At 43.1% G+C, this 24,537-nt stretch overlaps 1 protein-coding gene across 2 annotated transcripts in view; it reads left to right on the top strand.

Annotated features, from left to right (window-relative positions):
• The window catches only part of peb (pebbled), a 589,367-nt gene that overhangs the window by 221,071 nt on the left and 343,759 nt on the right, over window positions 1-24,537 (top strand). For both annotated transcript variants that reach the window (XM_070094713.1, XM_070094714.1), the window contains exon 2: window positions 17,389-17,430. In XM_070094713.1, the coding sequence (XP_069950814.1) occupies window positions 17,389-17,430 (42 nt within the window). The remainder of the gene's footprint in view (window positions 1-17,388; window positions 17,431-24,537) is intronic.

Raw genomic sequence — 24,537 nt, 5'->3', positions numbered from 1 at the left:
ATATGTCGTTATCATGTCTCCCCTGACCCTCCTGTGCTCTAGTGTCGTCAGGCCGATTTCCCTTAACCTTTCTTCATAAGACATTCCCCTTAGCTTTGGAACTAACCTTGTCGCAAACCTTTGCACTTTCTCTAGTTTCTTGACGTGCTTTATCAAGTGTGGGTTCCAAACAGGTGCTGCATACTCCAGTGAATCCATGCTGGTTGGCGTTTATACTCTTGTTCCGTTCCAGGTGCTCCACCACTCTCCTCCTGATAATCTTCTGCATAACTTTGCATACTATACACGTCAGTGACACAGGTCTATAGTTTAGTGCCTCTTTTCTGTCTCCTTTTTTAAAAATGGGAACTACATTTTCCGTCTTCCGTACCTCAGGTAGTTGCCCAGTTTCCAGGGACGTGTTGAAGATTGTGGTAAGTGGCACACACAACATATCCGCTCCCTCTCTAAGGACCCACGGGGAGATGTCCGGTCCCATTGCCTTTGAAGTATCGATGTCCCTTAGCAGTTTCTTCACCTCCTCCTCATCTGTATGTATGTCATCCAACACTTGTTGGTATATTCCTTGCTGGTGTCCCCATCTGGTCTGTCCCCCGAGAGGCCTTCCTGTCTCCACTGTAAATACTTCCTTAAATCTCATGTTGAGCTCCTCACATACCTCTTGATCGTTTCTTGTGAGTTCTCCACCTTCTTCCCTCAGCCTTATCACCTGGTTTTTGACTTGTCTTCCTCCTAATGTGGCTATACAGCAGTTTCGGGTCAGACTTGACTTTCGATGCTATGTCGTTTTCATACTGTCGCTGGGCCTCCCTCCTTATCTGTGCCTACTCGTTTCTGGCTCTTTTACTAATCTCCTTATTTTCCTGGGTCCTTTGCCTCCTGTACCTTTTCCATTCTCTGGTGCACTTAGTTTTTGTCTCCCTACACCTTCGGGTAAACCAAGGACTCGCTTTGGTCTTCCTATTATTTCTGTTTCCCTTGGGAACAAACCTTTCCTCTGCCTCCTTGCACTTTGTTGCTACATATTCCATCATCTCGTTTACTGATTTTCCTACCAGGTCTCTGTCCCTCTGAACCTCCTGCAGGAAGTTCGTCATACCCATGTAGTCTCCCCTTTTGTAGTTTGGCTTTTCCCATTCAGTTCCTGTTACCTTCTCCACTTATAACTACTATATAATCAAAACTCAGAACCACGTGATCGCTAGCTCCAAGGGGCCTCTCGTAAGTGATGTCCTCAATGTCTGAACTGCTCAGGGTGAACACAAGATCCAATGTGTGTGTGTGTGTGTGTGTACTCACCTAGTTCTCACCTAGTTGAGGTTGCGGGGGTCAAGTCCGAGCTCCTGGGCCCGCCTCTTCACTGATCGCTACTAGGTCACTCTCTCTGAACCGTGAGCTTTATCATACCTCTGCTTAAAGCTATGTATGGATCCTGCCTCCACTACATCGCTTCCCAAACTATTCCACTTACTGACTACTCTGTGGCTGAAGAAATACTTCCTAACATCCCTGTGATTCATCTGTGTCTTCAACTTCCAACTGTGTCCCCTTGTTACTGTGTCCAAGCTCTGGAACATCCTGTCTTTGTCCACCTTGTCAATTCCTCTCAGTATTTTGTATGTCGTTATCATGTCCCTCCTATCTCTCCTGTCCTCCAGTGTCGTCAGGTTGATTTCCCTTAACCTCTCCTCGTAGGACATACCTCTTAGCTCTGGGACTAGTCTTGTTGCAAACCTTTGCACTTTCTCTAGTTTCTTTACGTGCTTGGCTAGGTGTGGGTTCTAAACTGGTGCCGCATACTCCAATATGGGCCTAACATACACGGTGTACAGAATCCTGAACGATTCCTTATTACGATGTCGGAATGCTGTTCTGAGGTTTGCTAGGCGCCCATATGCTGCAGCAGTTATTTGATTGATGTGTGTGTGTGTGTGTGTGTGTGTGTGTGTGTGTGTGTACTCACCTAATGTGGTTTCAGTGGTCGAGACAACTCCTGCCCCCACCTCTTCACTGAACCCTACTAGGTCCTCTCTCTCCCTGCTCCATGAGCTTTATCATACCTCATCTTAAAGCTGTGTATGTTTCTTGCCTCCACTACCTCAATTGCTAGACTGTTCCACTTCCTGACTGCTCTATGACTGAAGAAATACTTCCTAATGTCCCTTTGACTCATCTGAGTCTTCAACTTCCAAGTGTGACTCCTTGTTTCTGTGTCCCCTCTCTGGAACATCCTGTCTCTGTCCACCATATCTATTCCACGCAGTATTTTGTATGTCGTTATCATGTCTCCCCTATCCCTCCTGTCCTCCAATGTCAGGCCGATTTCCCTTAACCTTTCTTCGTAGGACATTCCCCTTAGTTCTGGAACTAACCTTGTCGCAAACCTTTGCACTTTCTCTAATTTCTTGATGTGCTTGATCAAGTGTGGGTTCCAGACTGGTGCTGCATACTCCAGTATGGGCCTGACGTACACGGTGTACAGTGTCTTGAACGATTCCTTACTAAGGTATCGGAACGCTGTTCTCAGGTTTGCCAGGCGCCCATATGCTGCAGCAGTTATCTGGTTGATGTGTGCTTCCGGAGACGTGCTCGGTGTTATACTCACTCCAAGATCTTTCTCCTTGGGCGAGGTTTGCAGTCTTTGGCCACCTAGCCTGTACTCTGTCTGCGGTCTTCTTTGCCCTTCCCCGATCTTCATAACTTTGCATTTGGCGGAGTTAAATTCGAGAAGCCAGTTGCTGGACCAGGTGTCCAGCCTGTCCAGGTTTCTTTGAAGTCCAGCTTGATCCTCATCTGATTTAATTCTCCTCATTAACTTCACATCATCTGCGAACAGGGACACTTCTGAGTATATCCCTTCCATCATGTCATTCACATATTCCAAAAATAGCACTGGTCCTAGGATCGTCCCCTGTGGGACCCCGCTCGCCACAGGCGCCCACTGTGATACCTCATCACGTACCATGACCCATTGTTGCCTCCCTGTCAGGTATTCTCCGATCCATTGCAGTACCCTTCAGTTATACGTGCCTGATCCTCTAGCTTCTGTACTCATCTCTCGTGAGGAACTGTGCCGAAGGCCTTCTTGCAGTCCAAGAAGATGCAATCAACCCACCCCTCTCTCTCGTGTCTTACTTCTGTTACTTTATCATAAAGCTCCAGAAGGTTCGTGACACAAGATTTGCCTTCCATGAATCCGTGGAGTTTATATTCTTGTTCCGTTCCAGGTGCTCCACCACTCTCCTCCTGATAATCTTCTCCATGACTTTGCATACTGTACACGTCAGTGACACTGGTCTATAGTTTACAGCCTCTTTTCTGTCTGCTTTTTTTAAAAATGGGTACTACATTTGCCGTCTTCCATACCTCCGGTAGTTGCCCAGTTTCAAGGGATGTGTTGAAGATTGTGGTTAGTGGCACACACAGCATTTCTGCTCCCTCTCTAAGGACCCACGGGGAGATGTCCGTTCCCATTGCCTTTGAGGTATCAAGGTCCCTCAGCAGCTTCTTCACCTCCCCCTCAGTTGCGTGTGTCATCCAACACTTGTTGGCATATTCCTTGTTGGTGTCCCCCTCTGTTCTGTCTTCCCAGAGACCTTCCTGTCTCCACTGTATATACTTCTTTAAATCTCGTGGTGAGCTCCTCACATACCTCTTGATCGTTACTTGTGAGTTCCCCACCTTCTTTCCTCAGCCTGATCACCTGGTCTTTGACTGTTGTCTACCTCCTGATGTGTACTCACCTAGTTGTACTCACCTAGTTGAGGTTGCGGGGGTTGAGTCCGAGCTCCTGGCCCCGCCTCTTCACTGATCGCTACGTGCGTGCGTGTGTGTGTGTGTGTGTGTGTGTGTGTGTGTGTGTGTGTGTGTGTGTGTGTGTGTGTGTGTATGTACAATCTGTTTGTTATTGCAAGTAGTTAAGCCTCAGCTCCTGAATCTTAACTTCTGTTATCCAGTTCACTCCCTTCTATCGTGATGGACCTCACCATACCCTTTCTTAAAACTCCGCATGGTATCTGTCTCCACCCGTTCTTCATCCTGGTCACTGCACTTTCTCACTGCCCACAGGCTAAAAAGAATATTTCATGACATCCCCCTATCCCTGACATTTATCTGTATGTATATTTCCGTTGTGACTTCATTAAAAGCCTTATTAGCGTTTATACTATCACTGAAGAATAAATAAGGAATAGTGGAGATTCGAACCACAGTTCACTAATCTCGAGACACTAACATACAGCAGTTCAACACGAAGATCCCAACTGTTTTGTGATATGAGCAGAGTAGCGTACTGGTGCCAAGCAGACAAGAGCAGAGGTACCAAGCAGACAAGAGCAGAGGTACCAAGCAGACAAGAGCAGAAGTACCAGGCAGACAAGAGCAGAGTACCAAGCAGACAAGAGCAGAGTACCAAGCAGACAAGAGTAGAGGCATCAAGCAGACAAGAGTAGAGGCATCAAGCAGACAAGAGTAGAGGCATCAAGCAGACAAGAGCAGAGTACCAAGCAGACAAGAGCAGAGTACCAAGCAGACAAGAGTAGAGGCATCAAGCAGACAAGAGTAGAGGCATCAAGCAGACAAGAGCAGAGTACCAAGCAGACATGAGCAGAGGCACCAAGCAGACATGAACAGAGGTACCAAGCAGACATAAGCAGAGTACCAAGCAGACAAGAGCAGTATCAAGCAGACATGAGCAGAGGTACCAAGCAGACATGAGCAGAGGTGCCAGGCAGACACGAGCAGAAGTACCAAGCAGACAAGAGCAGAGGTGCCAGGTGGGCAGGCAATCTTACCGTCACTACCTCCACCAGAGCTAAAGTTTTTTCTCTCAAACTTTGATCAGTGACTGGCGGTGCGGTGGAGAAGCGCCCTTGGTGTGACGGTTCTGGTCCAGTTAGCAAAATGTCGGTTAGCAGAGAGGGAGGCTGGCAGACACGTCACGGCTGATTGGTCAGATGCTGGCCTGACTCCGCCCCCCCTCACACCACCCGCCCTCCCCATTGGTCGCCCACCCACCCCCTCTCCCACGAGATGAAGTGATGCTGCAACGCTATTGGCCCAGCTTCCAGGGGATGAGGAGATGCAGCCTCCAATGGGAAGCTGGATGGAGGAGCTGCTCCCGGAGCCGGCTTTAGTTCCCTTCCATCAGTCACTGGGGAGGGTGACCAGCGAACAGTGACACGTACAAGCAACAGCGATGTTTCGCTCACGTAAGAGCTGTATCAACTTGAACAATAAACAGTAACACAAGCATTATTTTGAAACACTTCTTGCTCACAGAAGAACTAACCCTACTTGATAAAGCTTCAGCGTGAACGAAATGTCTAAGCTTTTTATATAAATGGTTAAACATTTCGCCCAGTTTTACCCTAAAAATGGAATTTTGATAGCAGGATTGAAAGTTACGATAATTTATGGGAGCTTTCCGTGTTGTTCATCGTGCCCGAATTTGTACCACAGCATCTACACTGAATTAGTGACAGAAGCGATGAACAGTGGGTAGTGAACCAGATGCTTGATGTAGAGTGCCTCCATGTGGTGGAGTGCTTGATGTAGAGTGCCTCCATGTGGTGGAGTGCTTGATGTAGAGTGCCTCCATGTGGTGGAGTGCTTGATGTAGAGTGCCTCCATGTGGTGGAGAGTGCATGATGTGGAGTGCCTCCATGTGGTGGAGAGTGCATGATGTAGAGTGCCTTTATGTGGTGGAGAGTGACACCATATGATGAAGAGTGCCTGATGTAGAGTGACATCATGTGATGGGGAGTGCCTGATGTAGCGACATCATGTGATGTAGAGTGCCATCTAGTTTTTGGGTGGTGAGTACCTGAGAGAGCGAGAGAGAGAGAGAGAGGAAATTCCACTGAGATGCGGTGAAGTGGGGAGATAGCGCTGATAGTAGTGTGGAGAGTGAGAGAGGGGGAGAGAATGGGGCTAGCTGGGGAAGTGGTGAGGAGAGAGAGAGAGAGAGGAGAGTGGTGGGGAGACTTCTTAACACAGTTTAGTATACACACGCAGCTTACTGCTGCTCCTGGTTCTTCCCTCGTCTCCACCACCTCTGCTTGTTCCTCCTCCTCCTCATCCTATACCTCCTCCTGTAGACGTCGGCTTCATCCTCTTCCCCCCGTGGCTGGGGGAGAGGCGAGGCTGTCAGGTGATGGCTGGCAGGAGATAAGACGTAAGGATAACACAGATAACGTCTCCAGACTCACACTTGCTGTTCACCTTCACTCAACACTACTGATATACCACACCTCTCTTCCGGTTCAATCAGCTTATACCACATAGTTCACAAGTTTACACCACTTAGTTCACAAGTTTACACCACTTAGTTCACTAGTTTACACCACTTAGTTCACTAGTTTACACCACTTAGTTCACTAGTTTACACCACTTAGTTCACTAGTTTACACCACTTAGTTCACTAGTTTCACTAGTTTACACCACTTAGTTCACTTGGTTCATTAGTTCACACTACTCAGTTCAAGAAGTTCACACCACTCAGTTCAAGAAGTTCACACTACTCAGTTCAAGAAGTTCACACTACTCAGTTCAAGAAGTTCACACTACTCAGTTCATGAAGTTCACACTACTCAGTTCATGAAGTTCACACTACTCAGTTCATGAAGTTCACACTACTCAGTTCAAGAAGTTCACACTACTCAGTTCAAGAAGTTCACACTACTCAGTTCATGAAGTTCACACTACTCAGTTCAAGAAGTTCACACTACTCAGTTCAAGAAGTTCACACCACTCAGTTCATGAAGTTCACACTACTCAGTTCATGAAGTTCACACTACTCAGTTCAAGAAGTTCACACTACTCAGTTCAAGAAGTTCACACCACTCAGTTCATGAAGTTCACACTACTCAGTTCAAGAAGTTCACACTACTCAGTTCAAGAAGTTCACACTACTCAGTTCATGAAGTTCACACTACGCAGTTCAAGAAGTTCACACTACTCAGTTCATGAAGTTCACACTACTCAGTTCAAGAAGTTCACACTACTCAGTTCAAGAAGTTAATGACTGTCGTACACTTCTCAGCCTCAGATTATAATCGGAACACAACACTGGCCAGTTAATGGTCACTGAAAATGATCTTCATTGACCATATCTAAGTGTTGCCCTCGTGTCTTATTTACCAATAATCACTAAGGCAATGGCTAGGATAATTTATAAAATGCTCTACGATGTATCCTGAAAGATTCAGAGAAGTAGTCTTCTACATCACCAACGGTGGAGTGTGTAATTTAAGTATGTAGGGTTCACTATTTTACGTGTTAAAAAGTGTGAAATCTCGGTTGACGTTAAATCACATTAAGTATATGTGAGTGTAGAAAAATAGTTTAAAGAACCAGCAAGTTGATGAATTAGACAGATGTGCAACACTTGAGTATCTTTATTGTGGAAACGTTTCGCCCACCAGTGGCTTCATCAGGCTAATACAAAGAAGAATGGTGAATGAACATCAAAATGGTATACAATACCGACAGGTTGGTAGGTAAGACACATAGGTAACAGTTAGGCAACTTTATTCCAAAACGTTTCGCCTACACAGTAGGCTTCTTCAGTCGAATACAGAAAGTAGGCAGGAACAGTAGAGATGTGAAGACGATGTAATTAGTCCATCACCCTTCCTGTGAAGGGTGATGGACTTCCTACATGGTATACAATGCCTGTCGGTATTATATACCATTTTGATGTTCATCTTGTCAGATACTGCAACACTTGGCCTCTTGGTACAGAAAACACCTTGGACAACCCTTTCAAGTGAGAACTGTTGGATCTGAGAGGGACTTGACCTCTCAGTGGCTACATTCTCACTACTACTACTACTCTGCACCTCTCCTTCCGACAGTATTTAAGTCTCCGCACTGTCGCTTGATCTTCAGATAGTTCCTGACTATGGAACTGAACTTCTCCAGGCTGAGGGACTGACAACCTCAAATTCTACGACTTCAAGGGTGATGGACTGATTACATCGTCTTCACATTTCTACTGTTCCTGCCTACTTTCTGTATTCGACTGAAGAAGCCTACTGTGTAGGCGAAACGTTTTGGAATAAAGTTGCCTAACTGTTGCCTATGTGTCTTACCTACCAAGAATGGTGAATGCCAGAATGGATGATTACTTAATTACCTCACACTCCACCTCATCTTCCCCATTCTTCTTTATAATAGACTAATGAAGTCACTGTGTGGCCAAGCGTTTTCATAATTAAAATACTCAAGTGTTGCCTATGTGTTTAATTCATCATATTTGAGTGTACCTCTTCTGAATGGTTTTAATATTAAACGTCTGATGCATCTTGCGGCCAGGACACAACCCATTAAATTTAGTTTGTGTGCGGGCAGTTGCAGTTGTTGGAATCCATGCATTAACTGGAGAATGCATTTTCTGATCGGCTTCAGATTTTCACCCCTGGTATGTTTTCCATAAAATAATGTTGGCGTTGTTAGATTTCTTCAGCAGTTATTTTTTTTTCATAACGTAGTGACTGAAATTTGTCTGCGTTGAATGTCATGTTATTTTCTTCGGCCCACTGCAAAACTTGGTTCATATCCACCTAGAAATGTTACTATTTCTTCAGTGAATATATTTTCATGCAGACTTTAACATTTTAGGTAAAAGGACACAAGTGCAACTAATGTGACATTTTGGTGTGGCAACGTTTCGCTCTCCAGGAGCTTTATCAAGCCGTTACCTAACATATTGTCGGTAATACTACCAACATTAATACACGACTTTAATATTGTCTGCAAAGGAAGATACGGTGCTTTGATTATTGTCCCTGTCTCTGTCGGATACGAGGATAATGAGAATGAAGATGAGGAACAAGTTAAGAGTGCTTGTCTACTGGACAATCCTTCCTGGCTGTTCAGCAGTAGGTGCACTAGTAGCGAGGCAGCAGGTAGCAGAGAAGGGTAATGCCAAACAAAACTGGCTTTTGCGGTCTCTTTGCTGTGGGAACACGAAGTCAAGCGTGGTGGATGTGATCAGCCAGGACAAGGTCACGAGAGAGGGAGGTGTGAGCAGGTCGAAGGTCAGTAACTGACTGAGTGGTGACTCAGGCAGGCGTGTGTTCAGGTACTCTCAGTTCCACGATCACAACACCTCAGTACTGCCACGTAATATACAAACGAGGAGTTAAAACACGAGTGGGTAATGGGTAAGAGTAATAGGTCTTTATCATTCATTAGTGAAGGTAATGGGTCTTGATCATTCATTAGTGAAGGTAAAGGGTCTTGATCATTCATTAGTGAAGGTAATGGGTCTTGATCATTCATTAGTGAAGGTAATGGGTCTTGATCATTCATTAGTGAAGGTAATGGGTCTTGATCATTCATTAGTGAAGGTAATGGGTCTTGATCATTCATTAGTGAAGGTAATGGGTCTTGATCATTCATTAGTGAAGGTAATGGGTCTTGATCATTCATTAGTGAAGGTAATGGGTCTTGATCATTCATTAGTGAAGGTAATGGGTCTTGATCATTCATTAGTGAAGGTAATGGGTCTTCATCATTCATTAGTGAAGGTAATGGGTCTTGACCATTCATTAGTGAAGGTAATGGGTCTTGATCATTCATTAGTGAAGGTAATGGGTCTTGATCATTAGTGAAGGTAATGGGTCTTGATCATTCATTAGTGAAGGTAATGGGTCTTGATCATTCATTAGTGAAGGTAATGGGTCTTGATCATTCATTAGTGAAGGTAATGGGTCTTGATCATTCATTAGTGAAGGTAATGGGTCTTGATCATTCATTAGTGAAGGTAATGGGTCTTGATCATTCATTAGTGAAGGTAATGAGTCATGATCACTCAGTGAGGGTAATGGGTCTTGATCGTTCATTAGTGAGGGTAATGGGTCTTGATCATTCATTAGTGAGGGTAATGGGTCTTGATCATTCATTAGTGATGGTAATTGATCTTGATCATTCATTTGTGAGGGTAATGGGTCTTGATCGTTCATTAGTGATGGTAATGGGTCTTGATCATTCATTAGTGAAGGTAATTAATCTTGATCATTAGTGAAGGTAATGGGTCTTGATCATTCATTAGTGAAGGTAATGGGTCTTGATCATTCATTAGTGAAGGTAATGGGTCTTGATCATTCATTAGTGAAGGTAATTAATCTTGATCATTAGTGAAGGTAATGGGTCTTGATCATTCATTAGTGAAGGTAATTAATTTTGATCATTAGTGAAGGTAATTGATCTTGATCATTCATTAGTGAAGGTAATGGGTCTTGATCATTCATTAGTGAAGGTAATGGGTCTTGATCATTCATTAGTGAAGGTAATGGATCTTGATCGTTCATTAGTGAAGGTAATTGATCTTGATCATTCATTAGTGAAGGTAATTGATCTTGATCATTCATTAGTGAAGGTAATTGATCTTGATCATTCGTTAGTGAAGGTAATGATCTTGATCGTTCATTAGTGAAGGTAATGATCTTGATCGTTCATTAGTGAAGGTAATTGATCTTGATCATTCATTAGTGAAGGTAATGATCTTGATCGTTCATTAGTGAAGGTAATGGGTCTTGATTATTCATTAGCTCCACTATTTCTAGGCTTAATGTGTATTTCTTACAGAGATTCAACAGCTTATTTATGTGAGAATTTTCGCCTGAGTTACCTCCTGGGATTATGTCTGTTATAACATTATTTTCTACATTCTTCCATTTTAAATGTCTTGAATTGAAATCAGCGAACTCGATCGCTAGTGCACTCAGCTCACACACTGAGGTCCGAAGATCGAATCCCCGGTACGGCTGGAAAACATTGGGACGTGTTTCCTTAAGACACCTGCTGTCCATGTTCACCCATTAGCATAAAATGGGTACCTGGGTGTTAGTCGACTGGTGTGGGTCGCATCCTGGGACAAAACTGACCTAATTTGCCCGAAATGCTCCGCATAACAAGTGGCTTTCTATATAGTAGTATGTCATTGATGTCAGCTAGGACTGTATACCTTGTACATGTACTTGTAGAATCAAAGATATTATTATTATTATTATTATTATTATTATTATTATTATTATTATTATTATTATTATTGGTGTTGTTGTTGTTATAAGAGGTTCGGGTCTGGGGTTGGAAGATTTACCAGACAGTTTTCAGTTTTTAATAGATGTTCCTTGAAATGTTGGGAAGTTGCATCTGGCAGCTTATATACAACCACAATGACCAGATTTTGGTTCTTAGTCTTTACTGCCAAAACTTCAACTACAGTAGAACCCCGGTGTTTGAAATTGTTAGATAAAAGGACACAAGTGCAACTAATGTGACATTTTACTCTGGCAACATTTCGCTTTCCAGGAGCTTTATCAAGCCGCTACATAATATATTGTCGTAATTCTACCAACGTGAAATTAATTGGTTCGTAGGTGGTGTTCGAACTGCTAAAAGTTCGATACCCGAAACAGTATTTCCCAGGCTTTCATTATCAGCCTCACACAGTGGAGAATGTTGAACTGACTCTTCCAAAAGTTTCTGAGAGTTAGGTCAGTGTCAGAGGTCACTTCAAGGCACTTTTTACAGCTGAATTTTAAACAAGTCAGCGTGTTCGGACTCCAGTAAAACGTTCAAAGATCGGTTCATTTTTTTTCTGAACAAAATTGTTCGAACTCAAATTTGTTCGAGGTCCGGTACGTTCGAACACCGAGGTTCCACTCTACATCGTTTCTGGTGTTTAGTAAATATGTGCAGGTAAGTGACTGACGTACCGGCCAACTCCTTCGTCCCTTCCTTGTTGCCTGTTTTTCCTGTCGCGTCTAAATAAGTTGTACCCTGTTATCCACATTTCGTTGTCAAAGTGGTCTTTTGTGTGGTCTCCGTGAAAGTCGCGAAAATCGCATATGACTCTTATCAGGATACTGATGAAAGGTATTTTATTGTTGGTGGATGGCTTAATTGAGGCCTTGTAGATTTGTAAATTCAAATAATGTAGTAATAATGGCTTGCTGGAGGTTTTTTTTTTGTTTTGTTGACACTCATATCTATGGTTTTGGAGTGCGGGCCACCGAATGTGCCTCTGCTCCAACAAGGCTCTGAGGTGGTTGAATGTTTTTGTCATTTCTTACCATTTTTCCTGCTTTCTGGCACTGAAAAATTTCCTGCTGCTGAGTGGTTGTTACTACCATGGTTCCCCTCAAGGAAGGTTCCTTGATGTTGGTGAGGGGCTCTTGATTTAGGGAATTGGAGCTGTGCTCCAGTTCCCCAAATTAAGCCTGAATGCCTTCCACATCCCCCCCTAGGCGCTGTATAATCCTCCGGGTTTAGCGCTTCCCCCTTGATTATAATAATAATACTACCATGGTTTGTTTCCCAGGGTTTGTGGGCTCTGTACCTCCTTGTCCCTTCAAGTGGCAGGGCAGTTTCTGGTGTAGCATTTGTTTTTCATGGATGTATGTATAACACATTTTAGAGTGAAAAAGTTATAGGAGGTCACTTTTTTTTATGGTTAAAAGTACAAGTCCCATTCGTTTTCTCCACATATTCCACGCCTGCTGATACCCCATGCATAGAATTTGCAGTCCTGATTTCTGTTGGCTTGAAATTTGGAGGGCTGGATTTCTGATTGGTACAAGTTCTAGATCCACACTAGCACTGTCTTCAGCAACCGTACCAGGATCACCGGTACAAGCTATTTCTAGAACTGCGCCAACAGAAACAGAATCCGAGCCAGCTGAGGTACTGATACGCATTTCCAGAGCTGTCCCAGCTTCTTCAGTAACACCGGGAACACAATCAGCAGCTGGCACACTGTATCGCATTACGGCACAGGTCCAGCAACAACAACAGCTGTGACACTATTCTGCGTATCTAAGTGTTCTCTACTTCTGTGAACTCTACTTGTGTCTCTTTCCCTCTGATTATACCGTGGAATTGAACTCATTGGATCTCTGTGTTATGTTGTGTTTCCTACTTGTCATTATCTGTATAAGGGTTTTTGATACCGTTTTATTTCGCCTCTGTGCTCTCTTTAATATTTGTCTCATCTCTTTACTCTCCCATGTATACCACTGGTCTTATATACCGTCAAGTATGTATACCACTGGTCTTATATACCGTCAAGTATGTATACCACTGGTCTTATATACCGTCAAGTATGTATACCACTGGTCTTATATACCGTCAAGTATGTATACCACTGGTCTTATATACCGTCAAGTATGTATACCACTGGTCTTATATACCGTCAAGTATGTATACCACTGGTCTTATATACCGTCAAGTATGTATACCACTGGTCTTATATACCGTCAAGTATGTATACCACTGGTCTTATATACCGTCAAGTATGTATACCACTGGTCTTATATACCGTCAAGTATGTATACCACTGGTCTTATATACCGTCAAGTATGTATACCACTGGTCTTATATACCGTCAAGTATGTATACCACTGGTCTTATATACCGTCAAGTATGTATACCACTGGTCTTATATACCGTCAAGTATGTATACCACTGGTCTTATATACCGTCAAGTATGTATACCACTGGTCTTACATACCGTCAAGTATGTATACCACTGGTCTTATATACCGTCAAGTATGTATACCCCTGGTCTTGTATACCATCAAGTATGTATACCACTGGTCTTATATACCGTCAGGTATGTATACCACTGGTCTTATATACCGTCAAGTATGTATACCACTGGTCTTATATACCGTCAAGTATGTATACCACTGGTCTTATATACCGTCAAGTATGTATACCACTGGTCTTATATACCGTCAAGTATGTATACCACTGGTCTTATATACCGTCAAGTATGTATACCACTGGTCTTATATACCGTCAAGTATGTATACCACTGGTCTTATATACCGTCAAGTATGTATACCACTGGTCTTATATACCGTCAAGTATGTATACCACTGGTCTTATATACTGACAAGTATGTATACCATGTATACCGATAGTCTAATATACCGTCAAGTATGTTAGTGAAACAAAGCATGCGATTTATGGCACTGAGAAGACGTTTCGCCCACCAGGAACTTCATCACGACAGTAACAATCCTAACAGTAATTAGTGTGGGTGACTAGTCACGGTCATCAGGGTGAGTAACTGGTCACAGTAATTAGTATGGGTAACTGGTCACAGTCATCAGTGTGGGTAACTGGTCACAGTCATCGGTGTGGGTAACTGGTCACAGTCATCGGTGTGGGTAACTGGTCACAGTCATCAGTGTGGGTAACTGGTCACAGTCATTAGTGTGGGTAACTGGTCACAGTCATCAATGTGGGTAACTGGTCACAGTCATCGATGTGGGTAACTGGTCACAGTCATAAGTGTGGGTAACTGGTCACAGTCATTAGTGTGGATAACTGGTCACAGTCATCAATGTGGGTAACTGGTCACAATCAATGTGGGTAACTGGTCACAGTCATCAGTGTGGGTAACTGGTCACAATCATCAGTGTGGGTCACCGGTCAGTCATCGGTGTGGGTAACTGGTCACAATCAGTGTGGGTCACCGGTCACAGTCATCGGTGTGGGTAACTGGTCACAGTCATCAGTGTGGGTCACCGGTCACAGTCATCAGTGTGGGTCACCGGTCAGTCATCAGTGTGGGTCACCGGTCAGAGTCATCAATGTGGGTAACTGGTCACAATCATCAGTGTGGGTCACCGGTCAGTCATCGGTGTGGGTAACTGGTCATAATCAGTGTGGGTCACCGGTCACAGTCATCGGTGTGGGTAACTGGTCACAATCATCAGTGTGGGTCACCGGTCACAGTCATCGGTGTGGGTAACTGGTCACAATCATCAGTGTGGGTCACCGGTCACAGTCATCGGTGTGGGTAACTGGTCACAGTCATCAGTGTGGGTCACCGGTCACAGTCATCAGTGTGGGTCACCGGTCACAGTCATCAGTGTGGGTCACCGGTCACAATCATCAGTGTGGGTCACCGGTCACAGTCATCAGTGTGGGTCACCGGTCACAGTCATCAGTGTGGGTCACCGGTCACAGTCATCAGTGTGTGTCACCGGTCACAGTCATCAGGAAGAACAAGAAGCTACAACACCGTGACTGGAACAACACCGTGACTGGAACAACACCGTGACTGGAACAACACCATTACTGGAACAACACCGTGACTGGAACAACACCGTGACTGGAACAACGCCGTTACTGGAACAACACCGTGACTGGAACAACACCGTGACTGGAACAACACCGTGACTGGAACAACACCATGACTGGAACAACACCGTGACTGGAACATCACCGTGACTGGAACAACACCGTGACTGGAACAACACCGTGACTGGAACAACACCGTGACTGGAACAACACCGTGACTGGAACAACACCGTGACTGGAACAACACCGTGACTGGAACAACACCATGACTGGAACAACACCGTGACTGGAACAACACCGTGACTGGAACAACACCGTGACTGGAACAACACCGTGACTGGAACACCATGACTGGAACAACACCGTGACTGGAACAACACCGTGACTGGAACACCATGACTGGAACAACACCGTGACTGGAACAACACCGTGACTGGAACAACACCGTGACTGGAACAACACCGTGACTGGAACAACACCGTGACTGGAACACCATGACTGGAACAACACCGTGACTGGAACAACACCGTGACTGGAACACCATGACTGGAACAACACCGTGACTGGAACAACACCGTGACTGGAACAACACCGTGACTGGAACAACACCGTGACTGGAACAACACCGTGACTGGAACACCATGACTGGAACAACACCGTGACTGGAACAACACCATGACTGGAACAACACCGTGACTGGAACAACACCGTGACTGGAACAACACCGTGACTGGAACAACACCGTGACTGGAACAACACCATGACTGGAACAACACCATGACTGGAACAACACCGTGACTGAAACAACACCGTGACTGGAACAACACCGTGACTGGAACAATACACAAATAACTCTCACACAGAAACTCTGACGACGTTTCTGTGTAGCTTGTTAACGGACCGAAACATCGCTATAAGTTTCTTTCTCCTAGAGTGAAGGACCTCAGTCATTAGAGTGACTGAGTGATGAAACAAAGGTGTTGTTCCAGTCTGTAATGACCTTCAACTGGACCTTAATGCCCCTCAAGGAAGGTTCCTTGACGTTGGTGAGGGGCTCTTGATCTAGGGAATTGGATCTGTGCTCCAGTTCCCTGAATTAAGCCTGGATGCCTTTCACATCCCCCCCCCCGTACAGGCGCTGCATAATCCTACGGGTTTAGCGCTCCCCCTTGGTTATAATAATAATGACGCGTTAATTGCCTCTCAGGTGGATAATAACCAGCAGTTAATTACTCAAGGACGTGTGAGATTAATACGTGTATGATACCCTAGGATGATGTTAACTGTGTCAGCCTCGACTGATAAGGTGACTGGAACTGTTAAATCATGTTAACTGTGTCATGGACGGTTAATGACGTGCTAGAAATGTTTAATCATGTTAAACGTGACATAGATCCGTAAACTGTGTAACAGTAGCGTTCATTGAGGCCAATCTGTAAAATGAATTTCTTGTTAAATTATCTAGCATGAAAAACACGTGTTAAATATAGCATGTAGCATATATCATGCTATATATACCGTGTTAAATATATCATGTTGAATATATCGTTTTTAAATATATCGTGTTACATATGTATAATGTATCATGTCAAGTATATCGTGTTAAATCATGTTTAGTATATCATGTCAAGTGTATCATGTTAAATCATGTTTAGTACATGTCAAGTATATCATGTTAAATAAATTACGTTTAGTATATCATGTTAAATAAATTACGTTTAGTATATCATGTTAAATATATCATTTCAAGTATATCGTGTTAAATCATGTTTAGTATATATATGTTAAATATATCATGTCAAGTATATCATGTCAAATAAATCATGTTTAGTATATGTTAAATATGTCAAGGATATCATGTTAAATAAATCATGTTTCGAATATCATGTTAAATATATCATGTTAAATGCAGTTTATGACTCGTAAATCGAGTGTTTCACGTCTTTAATATTCTTAAGATGCAAGTTAAATATCTTCCTTCTACCTTCGTCTTCTCTCCTCCCTTACCCTTGCGGGACCCCCCCCCCTCCACCTCCCTCCAACACCATGGAACAGATGTGATGTCTATAACACCTGACTTTTATAGGTAAGACACACGTGCAACCGTTAGGTATCTTTATTCCGAAACGTTTCCCCTACACAGTAGGCTTGTTCAGGCTTCTCAGGATTGGACTAAAGAAGCCTACTGTGCCGGAGAAACGTTTCAGAGTAAAGATACCTAACTGTTGCACATGTGTCGGTATTGTACACCATTTTCATATTCACTCCTGTCTTTGTCTTGTACAGGTGACGGTCACCCGCCCCTCGGCTCGCCGCGCCAGACGGAAGGTAAGTGTGTGTGTGTGTGAGACAGGGAGAGACAGTCACAGTGAGAGAGAGAGACAGTGAGAGAGAGAGAAACTGAATACTAGGAAACGCACTCAGTATGACAGTTTAACACTAGTAACAATTGGCTACGCAGCAGTGTTCATGAGTTATCAGTTATCAGTGTTCATGAGTGATTATTGCTCATGACTTATCAGTGTTCATGAGTTATCAGCCATTAGTGTTTGTAAGTTATAAGTCATCACTGTTCATTAGTTATCAGTATACGTACCTTTTGGGGCAGGGTTCACCACAACCTCCAGGGCAGGGTTCACCACAACCTCCAGGGCAGGGTTCACCACAACCTCCAGGGCAGGGTTCACCACAACCTCCAGGGCAGGGTTCACCACAATCTCCAGGACAGGGTTCACAACCTCCAGGGTAGGGTTCACCACAACCTCCAGGGCAGGGTTCACCACAACCTCCAGGGCAGGGTTCACCACAACCTCCAGGGCAGGGTTCACCACAACCTCCAGGGCAGGGTTCACCACAACCTCCAGGGCAGGGTTCACCACAGCCTCCAGGGCAGGGTTCACCACAACCTCCTGGGCAGGGTTCACCACAACGTCCGGTGCAGGGTTCACCACAACCTCTGGGGCAGGGTTCACCACAACCTCCAAGGCAGGGTTCACCACAACCTCCTGGGCAGGGTTCACCACAACGTCCGGTGCAGGGTTCACCACAACCTCCAAGTCAGGGTTCACCACAACCTCCAGGGCAGGGTTCACCACAACCTCCTGGGCAGGGTTCACCACAACGTCCGGTGCAGGGTTCACCACAACCTCCGGGGCAGGGTTCACCACAACCTCCGGGGCAGGGTTCACCACAACCTCCGGGGCAGGGTTCACCCACATCAGACAGAGGATGTTGATATTTTCTGGACAAATGACTAAGCAGCACCAGCATCATCACCAGCGTCACTAGCACCACCAACACCACCAGCAGCAGCACCACCAAGAGCAGCCCCGGCACCACCAACACCATCAGCAGCAGCAGCAGCAACACCACCACCACTACCACCAACAGCACCACGAACGCCAGCAACACCACCACCACTAACACCGCCACCACTAACACCGCCACCACTAACACCACCACCACTAACACCACCACCACTAACACCACCACCACTAACACCACCACCACTAACACCACCACCAACAGCAGGTATACAGTGATGAGTGTGAGAGGTGAACATAGATGGCGCGCGTGTAGCTACTCTGGCTGGCCTGTGTGACTTCCACTCCGTCACACACATCATTAACTTCCAGTCCCTTCTGGGTTTAGCGCTTAGTTGTGATTGTAATAATAATAACCTCCACTTCTCCCTCACACAACATTATCACACCAGTGACAGACGTTCACATGTTAACGTTTTTGTCTTTCTCCCGCTACATCTTTGCTAGACGTACTCCAGACTTATTTATAATTTGCTTTTTTTTTTTAATGAACCCAAGCCAGTGAAAATAATTGCTTTGTCTTCATTGAGTTATCTTAGGTAATTTAGGTGTATGTTATTATGTGAGACAATTGTGGAAATGTAATATATCTGAATAAAGTTAATGAATGTAGTTTTTGATGACTAGGCAAGTGTTCCTAGTCATCAAAAACTGAGAAACGTTTCGCCCATGCAGCAAGATGTGTCAGTCTTATACTGAGGCATGAGAACGGAGATGTTTATCATAGAGCCAGTGGAAAAAGTGAGATGCAGCAGTTGAAGATGTGCTCACATGTGGGCGGTACTTGCTAGTGAGAGCAGGTCAGGCTCATAAGGTTCGCTAGAGATTTAGCAATCAAGTTGTAGAAAACATTTTCTGTTGCTGTGTCAGCTAGGCTTCATTAAATCATAGGTACAGGGATGATCTACTTCCATTTGTGAGTCCCATCCACATGTGACCACGTCTTCAACTGCTGCATTTCTCCACTTCTTCCACTGGCTCCAGTAAAAAAGTCTCCATCCTCGTGTCTGAATACTAGGCTGATAAAGCCTTCTGTGCTGGCGACACCTCTAGTTAGTCATCTACTTGTCGGTGTTAAACCTTAAGTCGCATTCGTAAATTTACAGGAAGCATTGTGGAAGTAACGCTGCAACATAAAGTATCTCCTACAACCTGTAATTATCGAACTTGTGGTTCCCAATTACTCAAGCAGTGATGTATTGTGTGCTAGGCGAGATGTATGTACCAGTCTCCTGACTCCTGTTGCCCCTGGTCACCTAGCAATAAATAGGCACCTAGGAATTAGTCATCTGTGTGGGTGGCATCGGGGGGAAGAGAACCTGAACACCATTAAATATAGGAATTACTTCGTCACAAGTATAGCTCTTAAGATATATAGTTACTCTTTAATACATCACATATTTCCTATCCGTTCGCACCGCTAAGACGTTACTAGCTGAATGATGACGTACAATCTTATAAATATTACACAATTCATCAAGCACAGCATTACACAGATTTGGGCGGAATATTACAGATTTGGGTGTAGTATTACAGATTTGGGTGTATTATTACAGATTTGGGTGTGGTATTACAGATTTGGGTGTGGTATTACAGATTTGGGTGTGGTATTGCAGTTTTGGGTGTGATATTACAGATTTGGGTGTGGTATAATAGATTTGGGTGTAGTTTGCAGACAAAATTGTCTCTTTGAACACCCTTGTGAACATTTCTGCAGTTTAATTTGCAGTAGTTGCCAAGTTGCCGTAGCAAAAGGACCTTTGTTCATTACCTTGGAGTAACGTCCGGAGTCAACAAGTCAATAGAAAACTCATTCCAGCTTCATAGGTATCAGGATAAACTAGAATGGAGTTGGGTTCTCGTATATTTTCCCATATACAAGATACATTTTTCACAACGTTATCGTACTTAGAGATAGCAGTTGCCACTAGAATTTTAGCTGAGCCTGTTTTACAGAATGATCGTGTACTGCTGGAGCTACAGCTGGGATGTAGTAAATTACCTGCACAGTTTTATTTATTAACATCATAGGAATTACCAGCTGATGGACTTGAGGTAGAGGTTTCAACTCTTGTTCCGTAACTAAGTTCTTTACTGGTACTGGTGACTTTACTGGCAACGACTTATCTTCCTTAATCAGAGACTTAATCACACAAGACCATATCGGATTGTTTCGATGAGTTCCCTTCACGTCTTCTGTAAAAGGAGAGTCGTCTAAAATCGTACTAGCGTGAGGAAATATTAAATCAATGATCACGTTCTGATTGCCATGCAAGTGTAATATTTAACGCTTGAATAATCAGCGAGCATGTCAACCTACCCATAGATTGCTTATTTTGCAGTGAAGAAATCAGTGGCATGTGAAGACAAGGCTGGACACTGGCAGACGATGTCGTGGAAATGCTGCAAAGCTCTAATGTTTCCTGCTCTCTCACACTATAGTTCTCAGCCTCAGTAAAGACTTTACCGGTATATGCAATGCGATTTATACCTATCGTCTGTGTTTTGAGCTAGGATGACGCCTGCCCTAGTGACTGGCATATATCACCAAAAAGAAAGGTTTCTTAAAACAGGAAATTAAGAGCTGGAACAGAAGTTGGCTATGACTTTAGTGTTCGAAATGTTCTTTCTTTACTGAAGGTCCCGTTGAAAACAGCATTTTTTGAACAATTCTGCCAAAGGAGCTGCAATAGATGAAAATTTTCTAATAAAGGATCAGCGAAATCCCACTAAACCCACAAATAATTTTATGGCTTCAGCAGTCAGTGACTGAAAAAAATCAGGGATGGCAACTACTTTAGTCATTCATAACTTCTCTAGGAGTGACAGAGCAACCAAGAAATTTTATCTGACTTTAAAAAATTACCTCTGTGATAGCTTTATCATCAAATCAGCATCAGCTTGTTTTCCCAGTACTAAGTCCACTCTCTTAAGATGAGTCTGCCCATCTCTTGACATTTTGTTTATAATAATAATAATAATAATAATAATAATAATAATCTCAGCATAAAGATCTGACCTTCTAAGTACGCTCCAAGAGTATTTCCTATGAGACTCCCAAAGATGATCGTCGTAAGTCACGAAAATGTGACTGAAGCATTGCGCAAGTTGAAGGTCATTTAAGGAAATGGTACTGGCCTGCAGGAGTGAGTGGTAATACAGTCAACTCATGACTGCCTGGTTGGAGAGGCACTTGCTAGACTGGAGCAAGTCTAGGGTTGAAAGCACTTTTTTTTCCTCCTATGTTCAACAGTCACTGAAGACAGGAAGCGGAAAATGTTCTGCGATCGTTGTAACATTTAAGATGTGGAAGTCATATGGTGGGTGTTGTTGCAGTTTTATAACTGTCCAAGTAGGTTTCAGTTCTGTATCAAGATACCCTTGTGGTGCAGTGTCTGACAGACGAATATTAAAATGGTATAAAATACCGACAAGTTGTAAGGTAAGACACATATGCAACTGTTAGGTATCTTTATTTCGAAACGTTTCGCCTACACAGTAGACTTCTTCAATCGAGTACAGAAAAGTTAATAGAAGCAGAAGAGACTTGAAAACGATGTAATCAGTCCATCACCCTTGAAGTTTTGAGGTGGTCAGTCCCTCAGTCTGGAGAAGAGTATTGTTCCATAGTCTGAAACAATATGGAGTTGAAGTGATAGGATGGAGCCTTATATACCGCCAGGAGGTGATATTGTTTCAGACTATGGAAAAATACTCTTCTCCAGACTGAGGGACTGACCACCTCAAAACTTCAAGGGTGATGGACTGATTACATCGTTTTCAAGTCTCTTCTGCTTCTATTAACTTTTCTGTACTCGACTGAAGAAGTCTACTGTGTAGGTGAAACGTTTCGAAATAAAGATACCTAACTGTTGCATATGTGTCTTACCTAACAGTTTTATAAATGTAGTGTAAAGCACCCCTTTGGCAAGACAGTGATGGAGTGAATGATGAAAGTTTGTTTTTCTCGGGCCACCCTGCCTTGGTGGGAGACGGCCGATGTGTTAATAATATATATATATATATATATATATATATATATATATATATATATATATATATATATATATATATATAAATATATATAATTATATATATATATAATATATATATAAATATATATAATATATATATATAAATATATATAATATATATATATATAAATATATATAATATATATATATATATATATATATAATATATATAAATATAAATTATATATATATATATATATATTATAGGTAGTAGGTTGGTAGACAGCAACCACCCAGGGAGGTACTACCGTCCTGCCAAGTGAGTGTAAAACAAAAGCCTGTAATTGTTTTACATGATGGTAGGATTGCTGGTGTCTTTTGTCTGTCTCATAAATATGCAAGATTACAGGTACGTCTTGCTACTTCTACTTACACTTAGGTCACACTACACATACATGTACACGTTTATTTATACACACTCATCTGAGTTTTCTTTGATTTTATCTTAATAGTTCTTGGTCTTATTACTTTTCCTTTTATATCCATGGGGAAGTGGAATAAGAATCTTTCCTCCGTAAGCCATGCGTGTTGTAAAGTCAACTAAAATGCCGGGAACAATGGGCTAGTAACCCCTTTTCCTGTAAAGATTACTAAAAAGAATAAGAAGAAGAAAATTGTCAAAGTGGGAAGTCTGAATGTGCGTGGATGTTGTGCAAATGATAAGAAAGAGATGATTGTGGATGTTATGAATGAGAAGAAACTGGATGTCCTGGCTTTAAGTGAAATAAAGCTGAAGGGGGTGGGAGAGTTTCAATGGAGAGGAATAAATGGGATTAGGTCAGGGGTTTCAAATAGAGTTAGAGCTAAAGAAGGAGTAGCAATAATGTTGAAGGATAAGCTATGGCAGGAAAAGAGGGACTACAAATGTATAAATTCAAGGATTATGTGGAGTAAAATAAAGATTGGATGTGAAAAGTGGGTTATAGTAAGCGTGTATGCACCTGGAGAAGAGAGAAGTGTAGAGGAGAGAGAGAGATTCTGGGAAATGTTGAGTGAATGCGTGGGGAGTTTTGAATCAAGTGTGAGAGTAATGGTGGTTGGGGATTTCAATGCCAAAGTGGGTAAAAATGTTATGGAGGGAGTAGTAGGTAAATTTGGGGTGCCATGGGGTAAATGTAAATGGGGAGCCTTTAATTGAGCTATGTGTAGAAAGAAATTTGGTAATAAGTAATACATATTTTATGAAAAAGAGGATAAATAAATATACAAGGTATGATGTAGCACGTAATGAAAGTAGTTTGTTAGATTACGTATTGGTGGATAAAAGGTTGATGGGTAGGCTCCAGGATGTACATGTTTATAGAGGGGCAACTGATATGTCGGATCATTATTTAGTTGTAGCTACAGTTAGAGTAAGAGGTAGATGGGAAAAGAGGAAGGTGGCAACAACAAGTAAGAGGGAGGTGAAAGTGTATAAACTAAGGGAGGAGGAAGTTCGGGCGAGATATAAGCGACTATTGGCAGAAAGGTGGGCTAGTGCAAAGATGAGTAGTGGGGGGGGGTTGAAGAGGGTTGGAATAGTTTTAAAAATGCAGTATTAGAATGTGGGGCAGAAGTTTGTGGTTATAGGAGGGTGGGGGCAGGAGGAAAGAGGAGTGATTGGTGGAATGATGAAGTAAAGGGTGTGATAAAAGAGAAAAAGGTAGCTTACGAGAGGGTTTTACAAAGCAGAAGTGTTATAAGAAGAGCAGAGTATATGGAGAGTAAAAGAAAGGTGAAGAGAGTGGTGAGAGAGTGCAAAAGGAGAGCAGATGAAAGAGTGGGAGAGGCACTGTCAAGAAATTTTAATGAAAATAAGAAAAAATTTTGGAGTGAGTTAAACAAGTTGAGAAAGCCTAGGGAAAGTATGGATTTGTCAGTTAAAAACAGAGTAGGGGAGTTAGTAGATGGGGAGAGGGAGGTATTAGGTAGAAGGCGAGAATATTTTGAGGAACTTTTAAATGTTGAGGAAGAAAGGGAGGCGGTAATTTCATGCACTGGCCAGGGAGGTATACCATCTTTTAGGAGTGAAGAAGAGCAGAATGTAAGTGTGGTGGAGGTACGTGAGGCATTACGTAGAATGAAAGGGGGTAAAGCAG

This window comes from Cherax quadricarinatus, chromosome 47 (assembly GCF_038502225.1).
Source record: "Cherax quadricarinatus isolate ZL_2023a chromosome 47, ASM3850222v1, whole genome shotgun sequence".
Lineage (NCBI taxonomy): Eukaryota > Metazoa > Arthropoda > Malacostraca > Decapoda > Parastacidae > Cherax > Cherax quadricarinatus.
This window is presented reverse-complemented; position numbering and strand designations above follow the sequence as displayed.